General features: G+C 37.5%; 1 protein-coding gene across 2 annotated transcripts in view; it reads right to left on the bottom strand.

Annotated features, from left to right (window-relative positions):
• The window catches only part of LOC137079381 (uncharacterized), a 63538-nt gene that overhangs the window by 10914 nt on the left and 25281 nt on the right, over positions 1-27343 (bottom strand). For both annotated transcript variants that reach the window (XM_067447345.1, XM_067447344.1), the window contains 5 exons: positions 21801-22010; positions 13921-14136; positions 9695-9865; positions 8666-8815; positions 4057-4206 (listed from right to left, as the gene is read on the bottom strand). In XM_067447345.1, coding sequence (XP_067303446.1) covers positions 4057-4206; positions 8666-8815; positions 9695-9865; positions 13921-14136; positions 21801-22010 — 897 coding nt within the window. The remainder of the gene's footprint in view (positions 1-4056; positions 4207-8665; positions 8816-9694; positions 9866-13920; positions 14137-21800; positions 22011-27343) is intronic.

Raw genomic sequence — 27343 nt, 5'->3', positions numbered from 1 at the left:
TTTGTTTAGATCTAGCTACTGCAATTTCTTGTGCTCAGGCAGTTTGGCCTTAAAGGACAACTCCGGCGAATTTATCTTGATCGTTAGATCTTTGTGAGTACAGTCTATAGAAAAAAAATGAACCGGATTGGTGCTTGCAACACGGAGTTATTACAGTTAATAACCAGACAGCATGGCATAGCTTACACACAGTCTTAGTCTTGTCAGTTGCTCTATTGCCGTCTTTGTCTTTTTTAATGAGAGAGCTAAAATACTGCCAGACATGACTTGTATCCAGACGGAGCGTCCTCAATTTCGACCTCATTTGACTCTATGGTCGGCTGTTTGGGGGCAAGGCAGTTGGTGCTAATGCTAATATTTGTTAGCTCGTTGCAGTTGTTGTTGCACCATGCGCTGTCTTGATGTGACGACGTACCGCACTGTTCCCCGGATATAATTTTTTCTTCATTTAGTTTTTTTTACCCTGCTTGATCAGCAGATGGTGCTGCCAGCCCGCCACCATAGACTGTATGTCTGCCCCATATACATACGCACACATATAATACACAAAATTATTTATATACTACACAAATCATGCAGCAGAGCTATCTTTATCTTTAGAGCTATCTATCTATATTTCGCGATCCATTTTTTTCAACCTCGATGAGTTGTCACGTTTTGTATCGCAATATTTTGTCAAACGATCTTTCGTCCTATCCCTAAGGCTTATGTAAGGATTGTTTTAAGTTCACTATAATCAATCATTTTAAAGCCGTACAAGTGTTCAAACTGATATACTGTACATACCCGAATATAAGACGACCCCCCCATTTTCCAGACTTAGTTTTTTGTTTTGTTTTTTTTTTTCACAAAAATTGATTTTCAACAGAAAAATTATTTGAAAATTCTGCTGATAATTCATTGGAATTTTGTTTAACACCATTCATTACAGGGCTCGACATTAAGCATGTTAATGTGCTTGTCCTTCGGATAAGTAAATCAGTCATTCACTTGTCCGAGTAAAAAAATGTGCTTGTCCAGAAAAAGGTTTATTTTATTTTATTTTATTCGTGTTGTAAATAGGGCTGTGCAATAGATCAAAATTATTGAAATCTCGCAAATGTACATATCGCAATGGCATGCAATATCGGAATGATTTTAATAGGCTACTTCAAAATTGTTAAAAGTGTACGTTTTAGGTTGACAGAGAATCGACAGGGCACACGACTGTTACTTATGTGACTTGCTTGATGTTAAAAAGAGTTATTAAATGCAATAATTTGCACAAAACAATAAATAAGTCTCACACTCAGACACAAAGTTAACTAAAACACTGCTGATCACTTTCAGAAATTGTAGCGATGCTTTCTTTTCCCAGAAAGAATGTAAAACAAATGGTTTCATTCTCAGTTTTTAAATATTTTTTTTAAATATAAATTAAAAAAGATTTTACACACTAATTGCAATATCATATCGCATTATTTAACAAGATATTGCATATCACATTTTTCTTCGATATCGCACAGCCCTAGTTGTAAATATAATTTATTCTGAATCAATATTCTCACCAGTGTTTAATCAGCTTTGGCATATTGAAATCTGCATATTTGTGATATGTTTACCTTTTTTAAAGGGCATTTTTACCCCTAATCGTATTATATTCTTAAATTTGATCTATACATTCAGTTAAAATATGACACTATAGGGCTGTTTCCAATCAAATTAAAGTTACACTGAAAAATTACAACAGCATTAAATGTTATGAGATTTGTATTTTTGGATAAATAAGAAATTTTAGAAAGTATGTTTAAACATCAAACTATATCACCAGTAGGTGGCAGCAGGTGAGTCTTAATGAGAGAGTCATTCATTCAAACGGCTTATTCCATAGACATCATATACATAGACACCCCATGATGTGCTGGAGCGTGATCGTGCTGGAGCGTGATCCAGCGTTGCCGCCATATTGGTTGGGTCTCTCCACTCAACGCTAGGATTCAGAGTCAACGGAGAGCGAGCAATTATGCCCGTATTTTATGCAGCTTACGGTTGCAATAACGCAATATTGATACCAGATCGCATGGGATTACATTTCACAAGTATGATTGAAGAATAATTTAGGTTATTTTACAATGTATACATCATTATCATTTCATGCTTGTGTCATTTGTGGTGTCTGTAGGCCTATTTCACAAAGTAAGGCTACAACACGTCGCAAAATTAACTACCCTGGAGTTAAAGAGTTCAAGCATAAGCAAGAAGCTGCGCAAAACAGTTCTTTTTAAAGGATTTTAGCTCCCCAGTCCCAGTTGCAAGCCTGACAGGGTAATGTAAGATTCTGGAATGACCTGGAGTTATAACGTTTACTTTAGGCCTTTAAAAAAAAATAATTCTGAGCTGGTACAGTATATATGGGAGCTTATGTGTTACAGAACGTGAGTGAGTGAGTGAGTGAGAGAAAGAAATCTAAGTGAAAAATCAAACTTGTTTCTTTATTAAAATATAGAATTCATAAATTTATACATTTATCAGTATGCCTGTGTGAGTGTGTGAGAAATAAATTCAAATGAACAATCAAACTGGTTTCTATATAAAACAATATAAAATTAACTCATTTATACATTTATCAATGTCATAGTCTACCATGTCTTAGTTATGATACAGGATGCTGTCACGCATTGAAAAATTCTGCTTTCATGTAGAAAGACTTTGTAGTACGAGCTTTAACTAAGTCTCTGCAGTTTGTATCAAACCAAACCGTGTGAAAATCCGGTAAAAACTCGGGGAGTTATGATCATTGTAGTTGAGAATACATCTTCCTCAGTAGAAATAAATGCGGGGGGGCGTCCGCTCCAATAGGCAGCGTAAGTCTATGGGGCGTCTACGTATATTATGTCTATAACTGATTCACTCAAGATTGAGGCAGTTGTTTACAAACAGGTTATTGAATCGGATTCAACCGATTCACTGCTGTGAGACGTGTTATGGTTCTGCTGTTTGGAACTTTGTTGCTTAGAATCTTTGTTTGGAACCATTTTCACTGCTGAAATAAACTCAATACTGCATCTAAAATGTAAGATGACTTAATGTTCATTTGTTTATGGAACTGTCATATGAAATCAGTGTCATTTTCAATCATGATGGTTTTCAGGAAAACTCTTTTGGTTGAGTGATGTTGTTTAATTGTATCATATGTTATAAATATAAAAACAACATTTTGAATGTTTAGCACAGTTTCTCGTGTCTCGTGTTGTGATTTCTCCTTGAGAGGCTGCAGCAGCGCCACCTTGTTATCGTCAGTTTAATAGATATGTGATTTTGTCTATATAGCAAATATAAGACGACCCCCCATTTTTAGGACACAAAACCTCATTTAAGTATAAGGTACTGTATATACCCAAATAGATGAGGTTTAATTTCTATCATTAATGTAAAAAAAAAAAAAAAAAGATACCAGGAGCTGCATTATTATCAGTGATAATTTATAAATACATTCATAAAATGATGCCATTACAACAAATATTTAACATGTACTGTCTTTAAGTTGTTTCTACAATATTTTGGAAAGTAACTGAAATTACTACAATATTAAAAACTCAGATGTTTTTAATCGTGACTAATTACAGACAAAATGTGTGATTAATAAAAATAAAAAAATTGATTGACAACACTAAATATAATATGATTATGTAAGGAACAATTGGCGATGAGCTGTTGAATTGTTTGAAAAATAATGCACACTCGAGGTGGTAACACGGCCACAACGTGAAGCAGCGAGAAAGACAGTATGTGCGTTTCGTACACAAACATAACTTTGTCCTTGCATGAATAATTAGTCATTATCCTATTGTTTACTATATTTATTTGCTCGGTCAGTGTCACAGCTGCGTCTATGCCAGAATGATGCTGCCTGGACAGGATTTACTGTGAGTTTTCAAAATCGTGATAATCAAATATGGTTAATGATAATTCAATTTTAAACAGTACATTTGAAGTACATTAGTACATTTGATCATGGTTTATCATTAAACCGGTAATCGTTTTGAAATAAAATAAAAATAATTTTATATAATATACCTGTAACTGGAGCCATACACTGAAGTCCACATCCATTGCTGCAGCATTTCTCTTTCTTGGAACAGTCACTGTCATTGGTACACGACACAAAACTTATCACGGCACACTTTTCTGGTGTATAACGTCTGCTTGGACACACTCCTGGATTTACTGTTATAAAGACACAAGACAGAGAAAACATATCACTGAATCCTGAATACATGTTTCAGTGTAAAAAAAATACGATTTTTGGAAGTTGTACATAATATATTATTACACGGCTCTGTGGAATACTTGATTCTGATTGGTCAATCACACATTCCAGCGGTATGTTATGCCGAGTTTCAGGCAACCTGTAACCCGTGTTTTTCCGACCTTAAACCTGTGAAAGTGCACTGGAACGGCAGTCAAACCTGTGACTTCCCACCCGTGAACTCGTACTAGATCGATGTACTCCCAGTTACGAGTTCTGACGTCACATAGCCCGCGAAACAAAGGCTGCTCCTACAGATGCGGTGTTTATGAAAGTCATACATTAAAAACCAAATTGTTTATTAAAGTAAGGTATTGCTCTAATATTATTTATCCGTTATGTTATGCATTATCAGCAGCTTTTCTAGCGTTAGCTAGTTTTCAGTCCATGGAGTGCAACAATAAATTAATACCAAATACATTTACAAATATACAAGTAACGTGAAATAAGCTATAACAGCTTTTGCCTTTTGTCATTTTTTTCTCCTCAGTTTTCCTCAAATAAACAAGGGGTAAACCCCTTTGGAGATAGAAATGATTGTAAAGGAGCATAAGCCCAGTACGGTCCGCCATGATTTGTTTAGATCTAGCTACTGCAATTTCTTGTGCTCAGGCAGTTTGGCCTTAAAGGACAACTCCGGCGAATTTATCTTGATCGTTAGATCTTTGTGAGTACAGTCTATAGAAAAAAAATGAACCGGATTGGTGCTTGCAACACGGAGTTATTACAGTTAATAACCAGACAGCATGGCATAGCTTACACACAGTCTTAGTCTTGTCAGTTACTCTATTGCCGTCTTTGTCTTTTTTAATGAGAGAGCTAAAATACTGCCAGACATGACTTGTATCCAGGCGGAGCGTCCTCAATTTTGACCTCATTTAACTCCATGGTCGGCTGTTTGGGGGCAAGGCAGTTGGTGCTAATGCTAATATTTGTTAGCTCGCTGCAGTGTTGTTGTTGCACCATGCGCTGTCTTGACGTGAATACGTACCGCACTGTTCTCCGGATATAATTATTTTTCTTAATTTAGTTTTTTTTACCCTGCTTGATCAGCAGATGGTGCTGCCAGCCCGCCACCATAGACTGTATGTCTGCCCCATATACATACGCACACATATAAAACACAAAATTATTTATATACTACACAAATCATGCAGCAGAGCTATCTTTATCTTTAGAGCTATCTATCTATATTTCGCGATCCATTTTTTTCGACCTCGATGAGTTGTCACGTTTTGTATCGCGATATTTTGTCAAACGATCTTTCGTCCCATCCCTAAGGCTTATGTAAGGATTGTTTTAAGTTCACTATAATCAATCATTTTAAAGCCGTATAAGTGTTCAAACTGATATACTGTACATACCCGAATATAAGACGACCCCCCCATTTTCCAGACTTAGTTTTTTTTTTTTTTTTTTTTTTTTCACAAAAATTGATTTTCAACAGAAAAATTATTTGAAAATTCTGCTGATAATTCATTGGAATTTTGTTTAACACCATTCATTACAGGGCTCGACATTAAGCATGTTAATGTGCTTGTCCTTCGGATAAGTAAATCAGTCATTCACTTGTCCGAGTAAAAAAATGTGCTTGTCCGGAAAAAGGTTTATTTTATTTTATTTTATTCGTGTTGTAAATAGGGCTGTGCAATAGATCAAAATTATTGAAATCTCGCAAATGTACATATCGCAATGGCATGCAATATCGGAATGATTTTAATAGGCTACTTCAAAATTGTTAAAAGTGTACGTTTTAGGTTGACAGAGAATCGACAGGGCACACGACTGTTACTTATGTGACTTGCTTGATGTTAAAAAGAGTTATTAAATGCAATAATTTGCACAAAACAATAAATAAGTCTCACACTCAGACACAAAGTTAACTAAAACACTGCTGATCACTTTCAGAAATTGTAGCGATGCTTTCTTTTCCCAGAAAGAATGTAAAACAAATGGTTTCATTCTCAGTTTTTAAATATTTTTTTTAAATATAAATTAAAAAAGATTTTACACACTAATTGCAATATCATATCGCATTATTTAACAAGATATTGCATATCACATTTTTCTTCGATATCGCACAGCCCTAGTTGTAAATATAATTTATTCTGAATCAATATTCTCACCAGTGTTTAATCAGCTTTGGCATATTGAAATCTGCATATTTGTGATATGTTTACCTTTTTTAAAGGGCATTTTTACCCCTAATCGTATTATATTCTTAAATTTGATCTATACATTCAGTTAAAATATGACACTATAGGGCTGTTTCCAATCAAATTAAAGTTACACTGAAAAATTACAACAGCATTAAATAATGTTATGAGATTTGTATTTTTGGATAAATAAGACATTTTAGAAAGTATGTTTAAACATCAAACTATATCACCAGTAGGTGGCAGCAGGTGAGTCTTAATGAGAGAGTCATTCATTCAAACGGCTTATTCCATAGACATCATATACATAGACACCCCATGATGTGCTGGAGCGTGATCGTGCTGGAGCGTGATCCAGCGTCGCCGCCATATTGGTTGGGTCTCTCCACTCAACGCTAGCATTCAGAGTCAACGGAGAGCGAGCAATTATGCCCGTATTTTATGCAGCTTACGGTTGCAATAACGCAATATTGATACCAGATCGCATGGGATTACATTTCACAAGTATGATTGAAGAATAATTTAGGTTATTTTACAATGTATACATCATTATCATTTCATGCTTGTGTCATTTGTGGTGTCTGTAGGCCTATTTCACAAAGTAAGGCTACAACACGTCGCAAAATTAACTACCCTGGAGTTAAAGAGTTCAAGCATAAGCAAGAAGCTGCGCAAAACAGTTCTTTTTAAAGGATTTTAGCTCCCCAGTCCCAGTTGCAAGCCTGACAGGGTAATGTAAGATTCTGGAATGACCTGGAGTTATAACGTTTACTTTAGGCCTTTAAAAAAAATAATTCTGAGCTGGTACAGTATATATGGGAGCTTATGTGTTACAGAGAGAGTGAGTGAGTGAGTGAGTGAGTGAGTGAGTGAGTGAGTGAGTGAGTGAGTGAGTGAGTGAGTGAGTGAGTGAGTGAGTGAGTGAAATAAATCTAAGTGAAAAAAAATCAAACTTGTTTCTTTATTAAGCTTGTATCATAACTAAGTCTCTGCAGTTTGTAACAAACCAAACCGTGTGAAAATCCGGTAAAAACTCGGGGAGTTATGATCATTGTAGTTGAGAATACATCTTCCTCAGTAGAAATAAATGCGGGGGGGCGTCCGCTCCAATAGGCAGCGTAAGTCTATGGGGCGTCTACGTATATTATGTCTATAACTGATTCACTCAAGATTGAGGCAGTTGTTTACAAACAGGTTATTGAATCGGATTCAACCGATTCACTGCTGTGAGACGTGTTATGGTTCTGCTGTTTGGAACTTTGTTGCTTAGAATCTTTGTTTGGAACCATTTTCACTGCTGAAATAAACTCAATACTGCATCTAAAATGTAAGATGACTTAATGTTCATTTGTTTATGGAACTGTCATATGAAATCAGTGTCATTTTCAATCATGATGGTTTTCAGGAAAACTCTTTTGGTTGAGTGATGTTGTTTAATTGTATCATATGTTATAAATATAAAAACAACATTTTGAATGTTTAGCACAGTTTCTCGTGTCTCGTGTTGTGATTTCTCCTTGAGAGGCTGCAGCAGCGCCACCTTGTTATCGTCAGTTTAATAGATATGTGATTTTGTCTATATAGCAAATATAAGACGACCCCCCATTTTTAGGACACAAAACCTCATTTAAGTATAAGGTACTGTATATACCCAAATAGATGAGGTTTAATTTCTATCATTAATGTAAAAAAAAAAAAAAAAAGATACCAGGAGCTGCATTATTATCAGTGATAATTTATAAATACATTCATAAAATGATGCCATTACAACAAATATTTAACATGTACTGTCTTTAAGTTGTTTCTACAATATTTTGGAAAGTAACTGAAATTACTACAATATTAAAAACTCAGATGTTTTTAATCGTGACTAATTACAGACAAAATGTGTGATTAATAAAAAAATTGATTGACAACACTAAATATAATATGATTATGTAAGGAACAATTGGCGATGAGCTGTTGAATTGTTTGAAAAATAATGCACACTCGAGGTGGTAACACGGCCACAACGTGAAGCAGCGAGAAAGACAGTATGTGCGTTTCGTACACAAACATAACTTTGTCCTTGCATGAATAATTAGTCATTATCCTATTGTTTACTATATTTATTTGCTTGGTCAGTGTCACAGCTGCGTCTATGCCAGAATGATGCTGCCTGGACAGGATTTACTGTGAGTTTTCAAAATCGTATAATATACATATATAATATATAATATACCTGTAACTGGAGCCATACACTGAAGTCCACATCCATTGCTGCAGCATTTCTCTTTCTTGGAACAGTCACTGTCATTGGTACACGACACAAAACGTATCACGGCACACTTTCCTGGTGTATAACGTCTGCTTGGACACACTCCTGGATTTACTGTTATAAAGACACAAGACAGAAAACATATTACTGAATCCTGAATACATGTTTCAGTGTAAAAAAAAAAAAAAAAAAAAAAAAACAAGATTTTTGGAAGTTGTACATATATATTATTACACGCCTCTGTGGAATACTTGATTCTGATTGGTCAATCGCACGTTCCAGCGGTATGTTATGCTGTTTCAGGCAACCTGTAACCCTTGTTTTTCCGTGTTACAATGTAAGACTTCAAGGGTTTACTTATTTACGGTTTACGCTAATAATTTTCTTACACAAACGCAGCGATTGGAATCAGAAGGCCTCCATTAACCCATTGGAGCCATGCGGAGCACGTTATTTGACGGAGAGCTGCATTTTTATAGACTTCAAAAACAGCTACAACTACTGCTTGGATTAACATTAGCCCGGACTTTTTAAATATATAAACTATATATAACTATATAATTATTATAACTGTATAAAATTCTTCTTTCAGACGAATACAATCAAAGTTACATGTAGGATGACTTGAGGGTGAGTAAATCATGGGCTAATTTTCATTGTGGGTGAATTAACCCTTTCAGCATTCATTTTAACATATATGGATATATATATAAAAAAATCTCCAGCATAAAGGATTAAATTTGGAACCGTTTAGTTGCCGTTTTTATCCTATTGTTTACTACACTTATTTGCTTAGTCAGCGTCACTGGATTTTAGTTCTTTTTCCGTTGTAGGCTGTAAGGACATATGAACGTGATATGGAAATGTACGCAATACATAATTTTTTTTCCATAAAAATAACTGTACACCTTAGTGTTAATCAACCAATTAGATTCAAGCATCTAACAGTCCTAGGGTATAGTTGAATATAATTAATACAATACAATATAATACCTGGAGCAGGAGCTGGAGCCGTACACTGACGTATACATCCATTGCTGCAGCATTTCTCATTCTTCTTGACACAGTCACTGTCATCAGTACATGTCTTTGGCGCCATCACATAACGTATCATGTCACACTCTTTTGGTGTGTAACGTTTGCTTGGACACACTCCTGGCTTTGCTGTTATACAGACGCAAGACAGAAAACATATCAATACATTTTTCTCTGTAAAGAAAGAGAAAATATTTTGTAAGTTGTACATGTATATTAGTGGAATGGAATACGTTTTACAAGAAATAACATTTTAAACTAGAAAGACCGAAAGGGTTATGCATTATTTTTTCATGGGTTTTGGTCAAGAGTTGTGAGAAAACGGAATGCACGTGACAATCATGTTCGGCAGCGATAGATCTTAAAGAGACAGCAGCCTAATAAATCTGCTGCGATGTCAGTCATTAATGTTAAAGGTGCCCTAGAATGAAAAACTGTATTTACCTTGGCATAGTACAATAATACGAGTTCTGTGCATGGAACTAACATACCAGGAGCCTCAAACACTACCGTTTCCCCTTTCATATGTAAATATTGTGCTTGGAAAAAAACGTCCACTGAAAAACCCAACATAACAGACTGTGACGCAACAGTCGGGATCATTAATATTTATGCCTCCCCAAATTTGCATATAACCAACCCATGTTCAAGGCCAGGCAGTACTAAAGGAACGTTGTGTAAGAAATGCATTTCAATTCATCATAAAATGGCCCTTCGAGTACGGAGATTCAGTACTTCCTTCACCACTGACTGCAATCCAAGAAGTTAGCCTGACTCCGCCCTCCTACGTACTTCCACTCAATTTTTATTTCCCTTCAGTACTCTGTCTGGGTTTGCGGTATAGTCTCTCGGTTTCTTTGGTCAAATTTGAACTGGTCCAATCAGTGAACAGAGGCTGAGAAGGATGACGTTGAGGTCGGGCGGTAGTTTGAGATTATTAGGCTTGTTTGAGATGCGCCTCGCCTGAAATGAAGGAGAGACGTCGCGGCTGCAGTGAAGGGAGGAGTGAAAAAAAAGTGTAGTCAAGTTGGACAACTCGCTCTTCTCGTAGTAGATCAGCGGATCTCGGAGGATACACACTCATGCACTGAGGCTGATAAACTGGATGTAATTTAAGTTCCGTTGCATAAATAATAAGTTCTATAAAAATAAATGATAAACAAGACACCCAAAGTTTTTGTAATTTATTTCCATTCGAAAGATGGGTTTATCAATAATTTTTACTTTAATTAGGCTACATATAGGGATGCACCGATCCGATACTCAGTGTCAGTAGGCTAAGTATTGTCACCGATCCGCCATTATTTGCCAGACCGGGTATCTGTAAGACAGGACCGATCCAAATCAGATACTGTGGGTATAATATTAAGTTTTATTGTTAAGCCCCAGTGCCCTAAAAAAACATTATAAAGCATCATAAATGATTCTGGCACTTTATTATAAGTGTTCTGAAGCCATTCCATAGTTTAATGTGAGGTACAGATGAATATTAAGTTATTAAATTCAAGTTCACGTCAATGAATGCTTCCCTTCGCTGCGCGTCTGTCAGTAACTCTCCATTCAGCTTTAAACCGTGTCATTGTTCCTTTTATTATGCTTGATCTGTGACGTAGATGACGGTCTATTGTCTGTCTATCATAAATTGACTAGCTTGCTGGCATTTATTGCTGTAAATCATGTTACTTTCCCCCGGGTGTCTGTTAGATCACAGCACTGGACTAGTGTTATTTACACACAGTAACAGAAATGTTAAACTATTAAAAGAAACGGCTTATATGAATACTGCATACACTACGCGTCGATATACAGGTCCTTCTCAAAAAATTAGCATATTGTGATAGTTCATTATTTTCCATAATGTAATGATAATTAAACTTTCATATATTTTAGATTCAATGCACACCAACTGAAATATTTCAGGTATTTTATTGTTTGAGAGGGTAAGACACAAAGACATTTTTTGAACGAATAGGCTGTTCCCAGAGTGCTGTATCAAGGCACCTCAGTGGGAAGTCTGTGGGAAGGAAAAAGTGTGGCAAAACACTGCACAACGAGAAGGTGACTGAGGAAGATTGTGGAGAACGACCGATTCCAGACCTTGGGGGACCTGCGGAAGCAGTGGACTGAGTCTGGAGTAGAAACATCCAGAGCCACCGTACACAGGCGTGTGCAGGAAATGGGCTACAGGTGCCGCATTCCCCAGGTCAAGACACTTTGGGCTACAGAGAAGCAGCACTGGACTGTTGCTCAGTGGTCCAAAGTACTTTTTTCGGATGAAAGCAAATTTTGCATGTCATTCGGAAATCAAGGTGCCAGAGTCTGGAGGAAGACTGGGGAGAAGGAAATACCAAAATGCCTGAAGTCCAGTGTCAAGTACCCACAGTCAGTGATGGTCTGGGGTGCCATGTCAGCTGCTGGTGTTGGTCCACTGTGTTTTATCAAGGGCAGGGTCAATGCAGCTAGATATCAGGAGATTTTCAGATCTGCTGAAAAGCTTTATGGAGATGAAGATTTCGTTTTTCAGCACGACCTGGCACCTGCTCACAGTGCCAATACCACTGGTAAATGGTTTACTGACCATGATATTACTGTGCTCAATTGGCCTGCCAACTCTCAACTTTCTCTTCACAATATCCCACAGATTCTCTTTGGGGTTCAGGTCAGGAGAGACGCAAAGACCCAACACTCTGGATGAGCTTAAGGCCGCTATCGAAGCATCCTGGGCCTCCATAACACCTCAGCAGTGCCACAGGCTGATCGCCTCCATGCCACGCCGCATTAAAGCAATCATTTCTGCAAAAGGATTCCCGACCAAGTATTAAGTGCATAACTGAACATAATTATTTGAAGGTTGACTTTTTTTGTATTAAAAACACTTTTATTTTACTGGTCGGATGAAATATGCTAATTTTTTGAGACAGGAATTTTGGGTTTTCATGAGCTGTATGCCAAAAAATCATCAGTATTAAAACAATAAAAGACCTGAAATATTTCAGTTGGTGTGCAATGAATCTAAAATATATGAAAGTTTATTTTTTATCATTACATTATGGAAAATAATGAACTTTATCACAATATCCAATTTTTTTGAGAAGGACCTGTATTTTGTTTTGAACTTCTCATGGACGAGCGTGCCGTGCTGCGAGCATGTGACTCAGTGTTGCTTCAAGTGGATCATCCTGCGCACGGGATGTGCATACGCGCTTTGTCACCCTGTATTACTTTATAAGGCTGTTAATAAGGATTTCATAGCGCTATCTATATGTTGTTGCCTAAAAAAAGAAAAAAGCGCTATACACTTAATTTATGCAATAGTAGGCCATATTTCTATAAATATATGTACTTGTTTTTCATTAATATATTTTGTGTAACATTTTACCAGATTTAGAGCTACACTTATTCACTTTTGTGGTTTCCTTTATTTTTCCCCCACTAAATGTTTAGAAGTTATACAATTATTGAGCACTCGTGATTTTGTAACTTTTGCTGCTGAATTATTAATCTAATCTAATCTAATTTATTCTCTAATCTAATCTAATCTAATCTAATTTAAACGCGATATGCTATATATATATATATATATATATATATATATATATATATATATATATATATATATATATATATATATATATATATATATAGCATATCGCGTTTAATTTACTGCACCAATTCTATGATATTTTAATTGTTTTAAAAACATTTAAAAGACCTCGAACACACCTATACACATATAGAACACTGCATTTAACAATTCTGTAAAGGAAAATAATAAATAATTAATCAACGCCATTGTGGATTCAGGTGATCGCGGTTACCACAAAAATATTAAGTAGCACAGCTGTTTTCAACATTGATAATAAGAAAAGTTACATTTTAAAATGGGAAAGAGTTATTTTAAAATTGTAATGTCACAATATTAAAGGTTTTACTGTATTTGTGATCAAATAAATGCAGCCTCAAGAACTTTATAACCAAACCCAAAACGGTTTGAACCGTAGTGTATTCTAACCGCTTTGTAACCGATCCCATGACAATACATTAGTAAAAACATTAGACATGGTATTTAAAATAGGACAAGTGGCCTATTGAGAGAGGACTGTAACAATGTCACCCCCCCCCCCCCAAAAAAAAAAACAACAAAAAAAAAACAACAAAAAAAAAAAACAGGTAGACCTGCTTACCAGGTTCTTTACAGTTTAATCTTGGTCTTGGGTTTCCAGGTCGAGTTTGGGTTCCCGGTCTCTCCTGCCCCGTACTGTCCACACACCAGCAGTAACCCGTGGACCCGTGGCACTGCTCTCGCTCGTACTGACCATCCTTATCACACCGAGGGACGAAGGCTCCGATTAGGCCACTACCACCGTCTCTCTCCTGCTCACACTTGGTCTTGGGACGAACTTTAAAGTAAAGGTTATAGAGTATAGAATTAACTTGAAAGAAAAGTTCTTCTAAAAAAAAACAAAAAAAAAACAGATTAAAATAATTATGATTTTTTTAAGAGTTGGCGTCCCACCGGCGGTTCACTGGCGTTTTGCTCATTATTCTAGCGGACCACCAGCGGCAGCCACCGTTTCCGACAGTGGTCCGCTACTGAGCCGCTGGTTTATAACAATTGTTTTCTGGATAAAACAACACAGACCTCTCAATAGTTGCACATTTATTTTTAAGTACATTTTCAGTGAACAGATTAAATACTACATTTATCAGATGCTTTTATCCAACATATTGGTCAAATAAATCAGGAGCTTCCAATTCAAATTTATTTGTATGCTTGTGAAAATTAACTGTGATTTAACTGCAAAGGCTGTGGTTCACTTTCATAAGCTAACAAAATGAACCATAGTTTATCAATGATTGTTGTTGTAAAACCATAACTAGAAAAGTAACCGTGGTCTTTTGTGGCTGATGTACAGTGCGCATTTAATCACGCAGACCACGGAAGAACCAGTGAGGAAGTTTAGTTGTGTTGTCGGTTTCCAAATCATCAGTTGCCTCATAAAGGGTTTTAGGAATGATACTAGTGTGGCAAGGGGGGCGTGGTTCAGCGAGGTCTGCAGCGGGAGAGAGAGCCGCGGGACGAGCGGTAAGTGAGTGGGTTGGACGCAGATTAATAACACCTGTCTCTGGTTCCAGTAATGAGCGCGGGGAGGGGATAAAACGCCAGCGGAACCAGAGAACAGGGAGAGAGAGTCGGACTGTTGATGCGACCCACAAGAGACTGAATCTGACCCGGAAGCCGGAAGTGCTGTGAACCGGAAGTGATTATTGTTCATGAGTTTTGACTGAAGGCACACGCCTGAGTGTGTTATTTTCTTTACTATAATAAAGAGAGCATCAACAGTCCAGCCGACCCCCGTGTCCTCTTCCTTCCTTCTATACGAACTTTGCTACTTGATCATGCTGGCGTTAATGCGCATTAACTTGTGATTATTATTGCTCTTATTCAGCACAGAACTCTCCACAGATTGTTTCAGTGACCTTGACCTTTTTAGGTTGGCCTGCTGTCCTTAGGGTTTGAGGAATGTGACCAACTTTTTAACATCAGTTAGAAGCCTAGCGATCTGGAGACATTTCCATTACAGCAGGATCAAACGCACTGGACAGAGTCATGATCCTAATAGGTGCGCTGTGCAAAGCCACCTCGTGCATCCTCGTGAGTTTCTGCAGCAGGAAATTTCGAATATTTTCATCCATCTTTGAGGTGCTTGGGTCAAAAGGGACAGCAAAAAGCACTCTTGAATGTAGCTCAGATTGCTCATTAACGTAACGGATTGTAATGGTTGCCGACAAAAAAGACGTTTTGCAAAGTTTCTGTCTATATCAGTTGTAATTGCACATCCGAATTTGTGTATTACTGCAGTGATTTCTTCAACATGATGTCTACGCAGACTCTGAACCCTCATTTCAATATTTCTTGATACTGTTGTTGGATGTGGAAGTAGCTCACTGAGATTAAACTTTCGGATTTTTGCAGCAGTGTCGACCAAATGTTGGGCCAGCTGATTAAAACCTTTTCCGGACACAGCATCATACAGTCAAATTTCTTGGCTAACAAATTAAACACATTTTTCTGTGTTTTTTTTTTATTTTATTTGTTTACTTTTTTGGGGGTATACAGAAATTGAACTAAATTTGATTTGATCTTTGAAGTAGCTTCAATATTTGATCACTATGGTACTTTGTTAAAATGTCACTTTTACAAACATCTAAATATTTAACCGACTTTCTGAAATTCGAAACAATATTTATGCATTCATAATTTCCATTTTTGAATAGTTCTATGGTCACGCAGGTTAGTGCATTAAACTCATGGTCCGAAAAAATAGCCTATCATCAATTATGTTGTTCCCCCGAACATGACCCCTTCTCTGCATACTTTAACATTTGGTCATGCATTTTTTTTTGTATTATACTTTTTTTTTTTTTTTTTATAACGCATAGGCATAAATAGCAGTGATCAGAAGCAAATATACAGCTGTATATTATAATGCATAATTAGCCATATTTTTAGATTAACGTGACGTTCATACTTTTAATTAGGTTGCCCCTAGACATGAGTTTATGGAAGTAGGCTAAAGACTACGGCTGTTTCTCAATATGCGTATATTAAACAAGTAATGACATATTTAATCATGACTTGTTTAATAATTAAATATGTGGTTTATTTATGAAGAGATCACATTTGACAATATTATCTGCCGTTTTGTGAGATTGATCCGCAGGTGCGCAGCGCTCGTTAACCCGCCGAGAGCAGCCTTTTCTCGGCTAGACCTTCTGACGTCTGCCGCTGACTCTGGTGTGGTTAAACATCAGATATCAGAAACATGAGAAAAGAGGCAGGATTGTGTTTTATATTTATATTTATATTTATATATTTATAGTTTTGTTATAAATATACATGCATAAACAAGGTATGAGTTGCCTGAACCACATTTGTGTGGCTATAATAGGTTTAAGATTTTTTTTTAATGGAGAAAGAGGCAGCGTTTTATGGGATATTTCGTTTTAATGTAGCCTAAATTTTTATTTTTTTTTAATGAAAAAAAGGAAGAGTGTAGGATTGTAGCCTAAAATTATTAGGCCTTTTTTTTTATGAAAAGAAAAAGAGGCCGCTTGTGAACGCTGCTAACAGCGTTCTTCATAGTGTCACTGAAAGAGTTGGCCTATATGCTATGTGTATATTTTGGGCTACAATAAATCGAAATATGATAAAACACCACTCTGCCTCTTAAGTTTCATTGGGGGGAGGAGAAACACTCAATCTCATGTCACTCTTGAGTACCTATAGAGTAGTATTGCATCCTTCATATCTCCGAAAAGTCTTTAGTTTTATTATATTTATAAAAGAAATATAGGCTGTACAGTCTTTCCAAAAAAAAAAAACGAGCGCCTGGAGGCGTATTGTGTGGGCGGAGCTAAAGAATGACGAGCGCGCACAAAGCGGTGATGTCCTCAAGTGTGGAGAAGAAAACGCTACCCTAAATAAACCATGGCTATTAATCAGATTCAGCTAATACAGATATGATCCAGAATCAGATCCGAAGGCTGAAATAAATTGAACAGGAGAAGCAACAACAGCAGGACGTCCGTCTCTGTGGTATGGACTGTATTTAGTGGCCTGTCAACATTTGTGTGTCTTTACTCGCAGTTTGAGGACATAATTTGGTTTATGGACAATTGTATGCGACTAAACCTTAGCAGTAGCAAGCAAAACGGTGTTGCACTTCAGACTAGTGTAACGTTATACATAGAACAACAATGGAGTAACCGTTAGCGCATTTGAATGACGATGCACGCTTTGTGAGAACCTCCCCTAGGTTTAAGTTTGGGTGATTTTACAATAAACAAACTGACACCTATATGGGTCAGCTAAACAAATGTATTTAAACACACACAATTTATAATTTATCAATGGAGCATGCGATCTATGAACTATACACGATCGTGTCATTTACTGATCTTTACTTACGCGACAGAAGTGTTGCACGGACAACTTGATCTGCAGCTGAGAGTGTGTTTATGGGCACTGTGCATTTGCCCTCTCGCTCTAGTCACGTGCACGCGCACCCTTCCAGGAGAAGAGCCCGTACGGCCCATACAAGAACCTTCCGCTCTGTCGATGTCAAGCCGACCCATACTCGAAAAAAACTCTCCGAAACCGAAAGGAGTATTTTTGACACAGACAAAGTTTCAAAAACTAATGTTGGACATTTGGAGTATTTCTATGTTTAGGATGGGAAGCCAAGTCTTTAACGGTGTAAAAAGCTCAGTATAAATGAAACAGAATTTCACCCCCCTTTTAAAAAAAATATGATATTATAGCCACACAAATGTAGTGCAGGCAATGCATTATCTTCACTGCATGTATCTAACAAAACGAAATATAATTTTGTTTACATTAAATAATAAGGTTCAGACAAGTGTGCATATGATTTTCACTCTAATAAAATGAAATGACAAAACACAGCCCAGTCTCTTTTTGTTAAATGTCAGTTTATATGTGATCAATGATATAAGAGTATAAATAAAAGGTATATGGTATAAGAATCTATACAAGAAATAAAGCGAACAATCCAGTCAAACAAAGTTAGTGCTATCTACAATTCTCTCTGCCATCAGCCAAAACAATCTGTCAGGGAATAAATTATAGATTAATGAGACCAAAGATCGCCCGTTAGATCTACACAAGACAAATTATATTTCATGTTTAACCACCAAAGACAGAGCCAGCGACAAACGTCAGAAAGTCCAGCCGAGAAAAGGCTGCTCTCGGCGGGTTAACGAGTGCTCATCACTCGCTGGACCGACTGGATCTCAACTCCGAAAACGCCAGATCAAATTGCCAAATAGGCACTCTTTATAAATAAACCACATATTTGAGCTTTAAACAACTGCATTCTCGCCTGAAGTCTTAAAACTACATTTTGTGGCACATGTAGTATTTTTTAATTGTGCAGGTTCTCTCGTCCGCTGTTGCGCTTGCTGTTCGGTGCGAGATGCATTCTGGGATACCGGTCTGTCTGAAGTCCACAAGTCTCCTCTCGATGCATCCTCGATAAAAGGGGAGGATGAAGGACGCAGCCGGTGATTATAACTGTACTTGGCTAGATGTGAACTTTGAATTGAAACAGTACTTGACCAACGACTGATGACGATTCACAATAGAGATTAATGACGATTCCTCCCGTCCTCTGGAGTTCGTTCTTCCAAGTTGAACTTGGCAAGTTTAAACTACCAAGGACACAAGTCACAAGTTTGCATACTTGGTATTGAGAAACAGCCTACCACTGCTTAATAGAAAAACATGGTCTTGTTTCAAATCAATTGATCAATATGCTTTGGTGGACGTCACTGTAGCCTATATGTTCGCTGCTTCCTTTCCGTGAGAAAAATATCAAGCGCTTCCATTTCAGAGTCCCTGTTAACAGAGCTGTTGAAAATGCTGTTCATGTTTGTTAGCCCAGGACATTTTACAACACAGTAGGCTACAGTTAGGGTGATATGACTTAACCCTTGATATAAGTTTTTGGCCATCCATGTCATTCATCACAGACAGAATCAACATCAGTATAGGCTATACTTATTGCATTTCAGCCACAACACAAGGTGTCACTGTGGCCTCAACGCGGCGCTCCCGTCTACTCTGAGCTCAATTGCTATGTCTGAGGTAAACCCATAGACAGTAAAAGAAATGGACAGAGCGTTCCTTCCCATCATAGATATCCATAATAAAGGCTAGATGTCTCGTGCGCGCTATTGGCCAATGGAGGTCGCCGTCCGCAACTTGCGGCCATCTGGTCACAGGCAGCTTGCTCACTCGTAACAGTGTGTTTTAATGGTGCATGTACTTTTAAATAACCATAACTTGCTCGATTTTCAACCGATTTTCAAACTGTTTTGTTTGTTATAAATGTCAGAGATGTAGTTATGACACTACATACTTATGAATAATTATAACCATGGACTTTAATATGAAAGTAACATTGAACAGAACAGATGGGTGCAATGAACACACACACACAAGGTATTTATGTTAAATCAATATATAGGCTACTAAAACTGTGTACTGAATGGCAACATGAGAAATTATATATATTTATACACATATACAGCTCTGAATTTTTTTCCCAGAGCTAACTTTATAATATATATATATATATATATATATATATATATATATATATATATATATATATATATATATATATATATATATATGCTTTTTTAATAAGAATATAATAAAATAATTTGTATTTTAAAAAAAATTAAACAAACAAAAGAAAAAGCAAACTAAGTTTAGTTTAACAAGACAAAAGATTGGTTGTCATAAAATCGTTATTGGTGTCAATAAAACTGAACAGCTTTGAACAGCTCGATTGTGGTCTCAGCCTTGATAACGTGCACATAAGTTAGCCGTAATACACAAGCTGCACGATTAAGTGGTTTATCGAAACGAAAAGCTGCAATTTCAACGTGTTAAAGCTGATTTGTAGCCATGTTAATAACGTTTGTAAGAAACCAAACCATTTGTAAATCCGTCAAGATTTCAGCGAGATAAGAGTATTTATGTTCGGACAGACCACTCATCTTACATCAGGTTCCACAGAGCCCAACAGAAAGCCTGCCTGTGACAAGATGGCCGCCGGTGATGCCGATGGTGACTCCGCCTTAAGATATCTAGACCTTATTATGGATATCTATGGTTCCCATAGACTTCAACGGCGGAAAATGAGGTCAATCAGAGGCACTCACTTCCTGATGGCTGAGCGAATTGCGCAGGCTCAGACTGAGCTTGACAACATAGATGCAACCTGTCTGACAGCTGTAGGTCTTCTAGTAGTTGTGGAAATTGAAATCTGAATTACGCTGTTTAAATATTTTCTCCCGTTGCTTTTGGCTCACTATGGGCTTCTCCGCATTGTTCCCCTTGACTTTATCAGACTGTCTCCACGTCACCCCGACTGTCTCATAGGCAGTAAAAGATTGTTTCTGAGCGTCTCCTCCTGTCTATACGGTAATTTCTCAACTGTGCGACAGAGTCCCATTGGTTATGACGCAATCGTTAGCCTATTTTTACAAAAACTGCTTCTACAGGGCGATAGTGTAAGATACAAGGTAATTGAGCCTTTTATGCATTGTCGTGTTTCTTTATAAATAAACAATGGACAAATGGAGTCTTTAAATGCCTCAGATGTAAAGTTATCAGACTGTCAAAGTGACTCAAATGAATGGGAGTCAATGGGATGCTAACAGCAGGTGATGGCTTGGTTAGCAATGGCAGCCCCTATGGGTGGAACGCTTTCTGAGTGCTAGATTACCCCCTTGGGTAAACCCTGCCCTCCTCATTACCCTTGGCTCAAAGAAATGTTTAAATAAATGCAGAAATAAATAGAAATGAATACACAAAAGAAAATGTATATAGGAAATAATAAATACATAAATGTATAAATAAATATTCCTTTATATATAAAAGTTTTACATTTGATTGTATATATATTTATTTTTAATACTGGCAGCTTACTACTTGAGCCACATTTTGAATCAGTGTATCAATTCATGATTGATTTGTGTCAAACCGCAAAACTGCTTAAATCACATGACATTAGCGATCCGAATCATGAATCAGGATTCATTCGTTTTGAAATCGGCTCATTAGCTACTGTAAAAGTCGTTATTTAGTTTAGTTTAATCAACTCCATTGTGGATTCAAGTGATCGCAAATGCATCACGGTTACCACAAAAATATTAAGTAGCACAACTGTTTTCAACATTGATAATAATAAATTTCATTTTAAAATGGGAAAGAGTTATTTTAAATTGTAATGTCACAATATTAAAGGTTTTACTGTATTTGTGATCAAATATATGCAGCCTCAAGAACTTTATAACCAAACCCAAAACGGTTTGAACCGTAGTGTATTCTAACAGCTTTGTAACAGATCCCATGACAATAAGTGAGTAAAAACATTAGAAATGTTTTTTTAAAATAGGACAAGTGGCCAATTGAGAGAGGACCGTAACATAATTTCACCCCCAAAAAAGTTCAGGTAGACCTTCTTACCAGGTTCTTCACAGTTTATACTTGGGGTTCCAGGTGGAGTTATGGTTCCCGGTCTCTCCTGCCCCGTACTGTCCACACACCAGCAGTAACCCGTGGACCCGTGGCACTGCTCTCGCTTGTACTGACCATCCTTATCACACCGAGGGACGAAGGCTCCGATTAGGCCACTACCACCGTCTCTCTCCTGCTCACACTTGGTCTTGGGACGAACTTTAAAGTAAAGGTGATAGAGTATAGAATTAACTTGAAGGGTAATTTCACCAAAAAATAAAAATTAAATAATGAATTATGATTTTTTTTAGAGTTGGCAGCCCACCACTGGTGTTCATTGGTGTTTTGCTCATTATTTTAGCGGACCACCAGCTGTGCTTCACTTTCATAAGCTAACAAAATGAACCATAGTTTATCAATGATTGTTGTTGTAAAACCATAACTAGAAAAGTAACCGTGGTCTTTTGTGGCTGATGTACAGTGCGCATTTAATCACGCAGACCACGGAAGAACCAGTGAGGAAGTTTAGTTGTGTTGTCGGTTTCCAAATCATCAGTTGCCTCATAAAGGGTTTTAGGAATGATACTAGTAGCTGGATCATGCTGGCGTTAATGCGCATTAACTTGTGATTATTATTGCTCTTATTCAGCACAGAACTCTCCACAGATTGTTTCAGTGACCTTGACCTTTTTAACTTGGCCTGCTGTCCTTAGGGTTTGAGGAATGTGACCAACTTTTTAACATCAGTTAGAAGCCCAGCGATCTGGAGACATTTCCATTACAGCAGGATCAAACGCACTGGACAGAGTCATGATCCTAATAGGTGCGCTGTGCAGTTTAGCCCCCTCGTGCATCCTGGTAAAGGCACTTATGTTGGCTCCACGATCTGTGACCAAACCAATCTGTCGGTCGCATCAATCCCAAATATTCTGAGTTTCTGCAGCAGGAACATTCAAATATTTTCACCCGTCTTTGAGGTGCTTGGGTCAAAAGGGACAGCAAAAGGCACTTTTGAATGTAGCTCAGAGATTGCGCATTAACTTAACGGATTGTAATGGTTGCCGACAAGATTTATGACCCGCACTTACTGGGAATTCCTTGTTGATGGGAAACAGTTTCAATCCCCAGTCCCGATCACGAGTGGGGTTCAGCGGGCAAAAAATATTTTTTGCGAGAAGTTTCTGTATATCGGTTGTAATTTTACATCCCAATTTGTGTATTACTGCAGTGATTTCTTCAACATGATGTCTACGCATACTCTGAACCCTCATTTCAATATTTCTTGATACTGTTGTTGGATGTGGAAGTAGCTCACTGAGATTAAACTTTCGGATTTTTGCAGCAGTGTCGACCAAATGTTGGGCCAGCTGATTAAAACCTTTTCCGGACACAGCATCATACAGTCAAATTTCTTGGCTAACAAATTCAACACATTTTTCTGTGGTATTTTTTTTAAACTGTTTTTGGGGTATACAGAAATTTAACAAATTTGATTTGATCTTTGAAGTAGCTTCAATATTTGATCACTATGGTACTTTGTTAAAATGTCACTTTACTATTCTGAAAAATAAGATCCAAACGTCTAAATATTTAACCGACTTTTCTGAAATTCGAAACAATATTTATGCATTCATAATTTCCGTTTTTGGAATAGTTGCTATGGTCACGCAGGTTAGTGCATTAAACTCATGGCCCGAAAAAATAGCCTATCATCAATTATGTTGTTCCCCCGAACATGACCCCTTCTCTGCATACTTTAACATTTGGTCATGCATTTTTTTTTTTTTTTTGTATTATACTTTTTTTTTTTTAAATAACGCATAGGCATAAATAGAAATGATCAGAAACAAATATACAGCTGAACGGATTCAACAACGTTGTGTTGTTTTTGATTTGTGTATTTTAAGGAATCAGACTGATAGATTGAACTCATTCATTAAGACAGTGACTTGCTGCCACCTGCTGTCTGGTTTAGTTTCATATTAAACATAGCACTTCATTGATTCCATTATGCCATATTTTTGGATTAACGTGACTTCCTGTCACTATGAATTAAAGTTCATACATTTAATAAGGTTCCCCCTAGACATGAGTTTATGGAAGTAGGCTAAAGACTACGGCTGTTTCTCAATATGTGTACTTGTCTGTACTTGTGTTCTTATGGACTTGTGAAACGTCGTCAGTCGCTGCCCAAGTACTGTTCCAATTCAAAGTTCACATCTAGCCAAGCAGGCTACGGTTAAAATCCCTGGATGTGTCCTTAAGCTGCCCCTTTTATCGAGGCTGCATCGAGAGGAGACGTCCCAGAATGCATCTTGCACCGACCAGCAAAGCATCAATAGCGGATGAGAAACCCTGCTTAATTTAAAAATGCTACTGTTCAAGTCTCAAAAAAATGTAGTTAAGACTTGTTCAGGCTAGAATGTACTTGTTTAATGATTAAATATGTGGTTTATTTATGAAGGGATCACATTTGACAATTTTATCAGCCGTTTTGTGAGATCGATCCGCGGGTGCGCAGCGCTCGTTAACCCGCCGAGAGCAGCCTTTTCTCGGCTAGACCTTCTGACGTCTGCCGCTGACTCTGGTGTGGTTAAACATCAGATATCAGAAACATGAGAAAAGAGGCAGGTTTTTATGGGATATTTCGTTTTAATGTAGCCTAAAATATTAATGTTTTTTTTTTTTTTTATGGAAAAAAGGAAGAGTGGCGATTTTGACACGTTTTATTGTAGCCTAAAATTATTAGGCCTTTTTTTTTTTATGAAAAAAAAAAAAAAAAAAAAAAGAGGCCGCTTGTGTTTTATGACATATTTAGTTTTATTGTAGCATAGAATATACGTTTCTCAATGCCAAGTACGCAAACGGCTTGCGTCCGTGTAATTCAGACTTGTCAAGTTTGACTGGAGAACAAACTCCCGAGGACAGCAGAACACAAGTCAAGTCTGGCTGATCTGCTAACAGCGTTCTTCATAGTGTCACTGAAAGAGTTGGCCTATATGCTATATGTATATTTTGGGCTACAATAAATCGAAATATGATAAAACACCACTCTGCCTCTTAATTTTCTTTGGGGGGTTGTAACACTCAGTTTCAGTCAATCTCATGTCAATCTTGAGTACCTATAGAGTAGTATTGCATCCTTCATATATCTGAAAAGTCTTTAGTTTTATTATATTTATAAAAGAAATATAGGCTGTACCGAGTCTTTCCAGAAAAAAAACAGCGCCTGGAGGCGTATCGTGTGGGCGGAGCTAAAGAATGATGAGCGCGCACAAGGCGGTGATGTTCTCAAGCGTGGAGAAGAAAGTGCTACCCTAAATAAACCATGACATTCAACTAATACATATATGATCCAGAATCAGATCCGGAGGCTGAAATAAATTGAACAGGAGAAGCAACAACAGCAGGACGTCCGTCTCTGTGGTATGGACTGTATTTAGTGGCCTGTCAACATTTGTGTGTGTTTACTCGCAGTTTATGAGGACATGATTCGGTTTATGGACAACTGTATGCGACTAAACCGTTTTGCTTGCTACTGCTAAGGTTTTGCACTTCAGACTAGTGTAACGTTATACATAGAACAACGGAGTGACCGTTAGCGCATTTGAATGACAAAGCACGCTTTGTGAGAATGCTAGGTTTATGTTTGGGTGGTTTTACAATAAACAGACACCTATATTGGTCAGCTAAACAAATGTATTTAAACACAGACCATAGATCGCATGCTCCATTGATAAATTAACTAACGTAATACACGATCGTGTTGTTTACTGATGTTTAGTCACGCGACGCTAGCCAACAACAGACATTTGAAGCAGTTTTACTTGAGAAGAGCCCATACGGCCAATACAAGGACCTTCCGCTCTGTCGACATCAAGCCGACCCATACTCGAAAAAACTCTCCGAAACCCGAAGGAGTATTTTTGACACAGAAATACTCCATCAAGCATCCAACATTAGTTTTTGAAACTTTGTCTGTGTTTAGGATGGGAATCCAAGTCCCCCCTTAAAAAAAAAAAAAAAAGATATTATAGCCACACAAATGTAGTGCAGGCAATGCATTATCTTCACTGCATGTATCTAACAAAACGAAATATAATTTTGTTTACATTAAATAATAAGGTTCAGACAAGTGTGCATATGATTTTCACTCTAATAAAATGAAATGACAAAACACAGCCCAGTCTCTTTTTGTTAAATGTCAGTTTATATGTGATCAATGATATAAGAGTATAAATAAAAGGTATATGGTATAAGAATCTATACAAGAAATAAAGCGAACAATCCAGTCAAACAAAGTTAGTGCTATCTACAATTCTCTCTGCCATCAGCCAAAACAATCTGTCAGGGAATAAATTATAGATTAACGAGACGAAAGATCGCCCGTTAGATCTACACAAGACAAATTATATTTCATGTTTAACCACCAAAGACAGAGCCAGCGACAAACGTCAGAAAGTCCAGCCGAGAAAAGGCTGCTCTCGGCGGGTTAACGAGTGCTCATCACTCGCTGGACCGACTGGATCTCAACTCCGAAAACGCCAGATCAAATTGCCAAATAGGCACTCTTTATAAATAAACCACATATTTGAGCTTTAAACAACTGCATTCTCGCCTAGAGTCTTAAAAACTACATTTTGTGGCACATGTAGTATTTTTTAATTGTGCAGGTTCTCTCGTCCGCTGTTGCGCTTGCTGTTCGGTGCGAGATGCATTCTGGGATACCGGTCTGTCTGAAGTCCACAAGTCTCCTCTCGATGCATCCTCGATAAAAGGGGAGGATGAAGGACGCAGCCGGTGATTATAACTGTACTTGGCTAGATGTGAACTTTGAATTGAAACAGTACTTGACCAACGACTGATGACGATTCACAATAGAGATTAATGACGATTCCTCCCGTCCTCTGGAGTTCGTTCTTCCGAGTTGAACTTGGCAAGTTTAAACTATCAAGGACACAAGTCACAAGTTCGCATACTTGGTATTGAGAAACAGCCTACCACTGCTTAATAGAAAAACATGGTCTTGTTTCAAATCAATTGATCAATATGCTTTGGTGGACTTCACTGTAGCCTATATGTTCGCTGCTTCCTTTCCGTGAGAAAAATATCAAGCGCTTCCATTTCAGAGTCCCTGTTAAGAGAGCTGTTGAAAATGCTGTTGATGTTTGTTAGCCCAGGACATTTTACAACACAGTAGGCTACAGTTAGGGTGATATGACTTAACCCTTGATATAAGTTTTTGGCCATCCATGTCATTCATCACAGACAGAATCAACATCAGTATAGGTTATACTTATTGCATTTCAGCCACAACACAAGGTGTCACTGTGGCCTCAACGAGGCGCTCCCGCCCAGTGGCGTAGCACCAAATTTTGGGCCCTGGGTACAAACCATCTTGCTGGGCCCCCGTACCATGTATGTGTATGTATAGAAAACGGACTTCCCTGCCTCGGGCCCTGGTTACTCAGTACCCTTTATCCCCCCAGTCCCACGCCCCTGCTCCCGCCTACTCTGAGCTCAATTGCTATGTCTGAGGTAAACCCATAGAC

This window comes from Pseudorasbora parva, chromosome 6 (genome assembly GCF_024679245.1).
Source record: "Pseudorasbora parva isolate DD20220531a chromosome 6, ASM2467924v1, whole genome shotgun sequence".
Lineage (NCBI taxonomy): Eukaryota > Metazoa > Chordata > Actinopteri > Cypriniformes > Gobionidae > Pseudorasbora > Pseudorasbora parva.
This window is presented reverse-complemented; position numbering and strand designations above follow the sequence as displayed.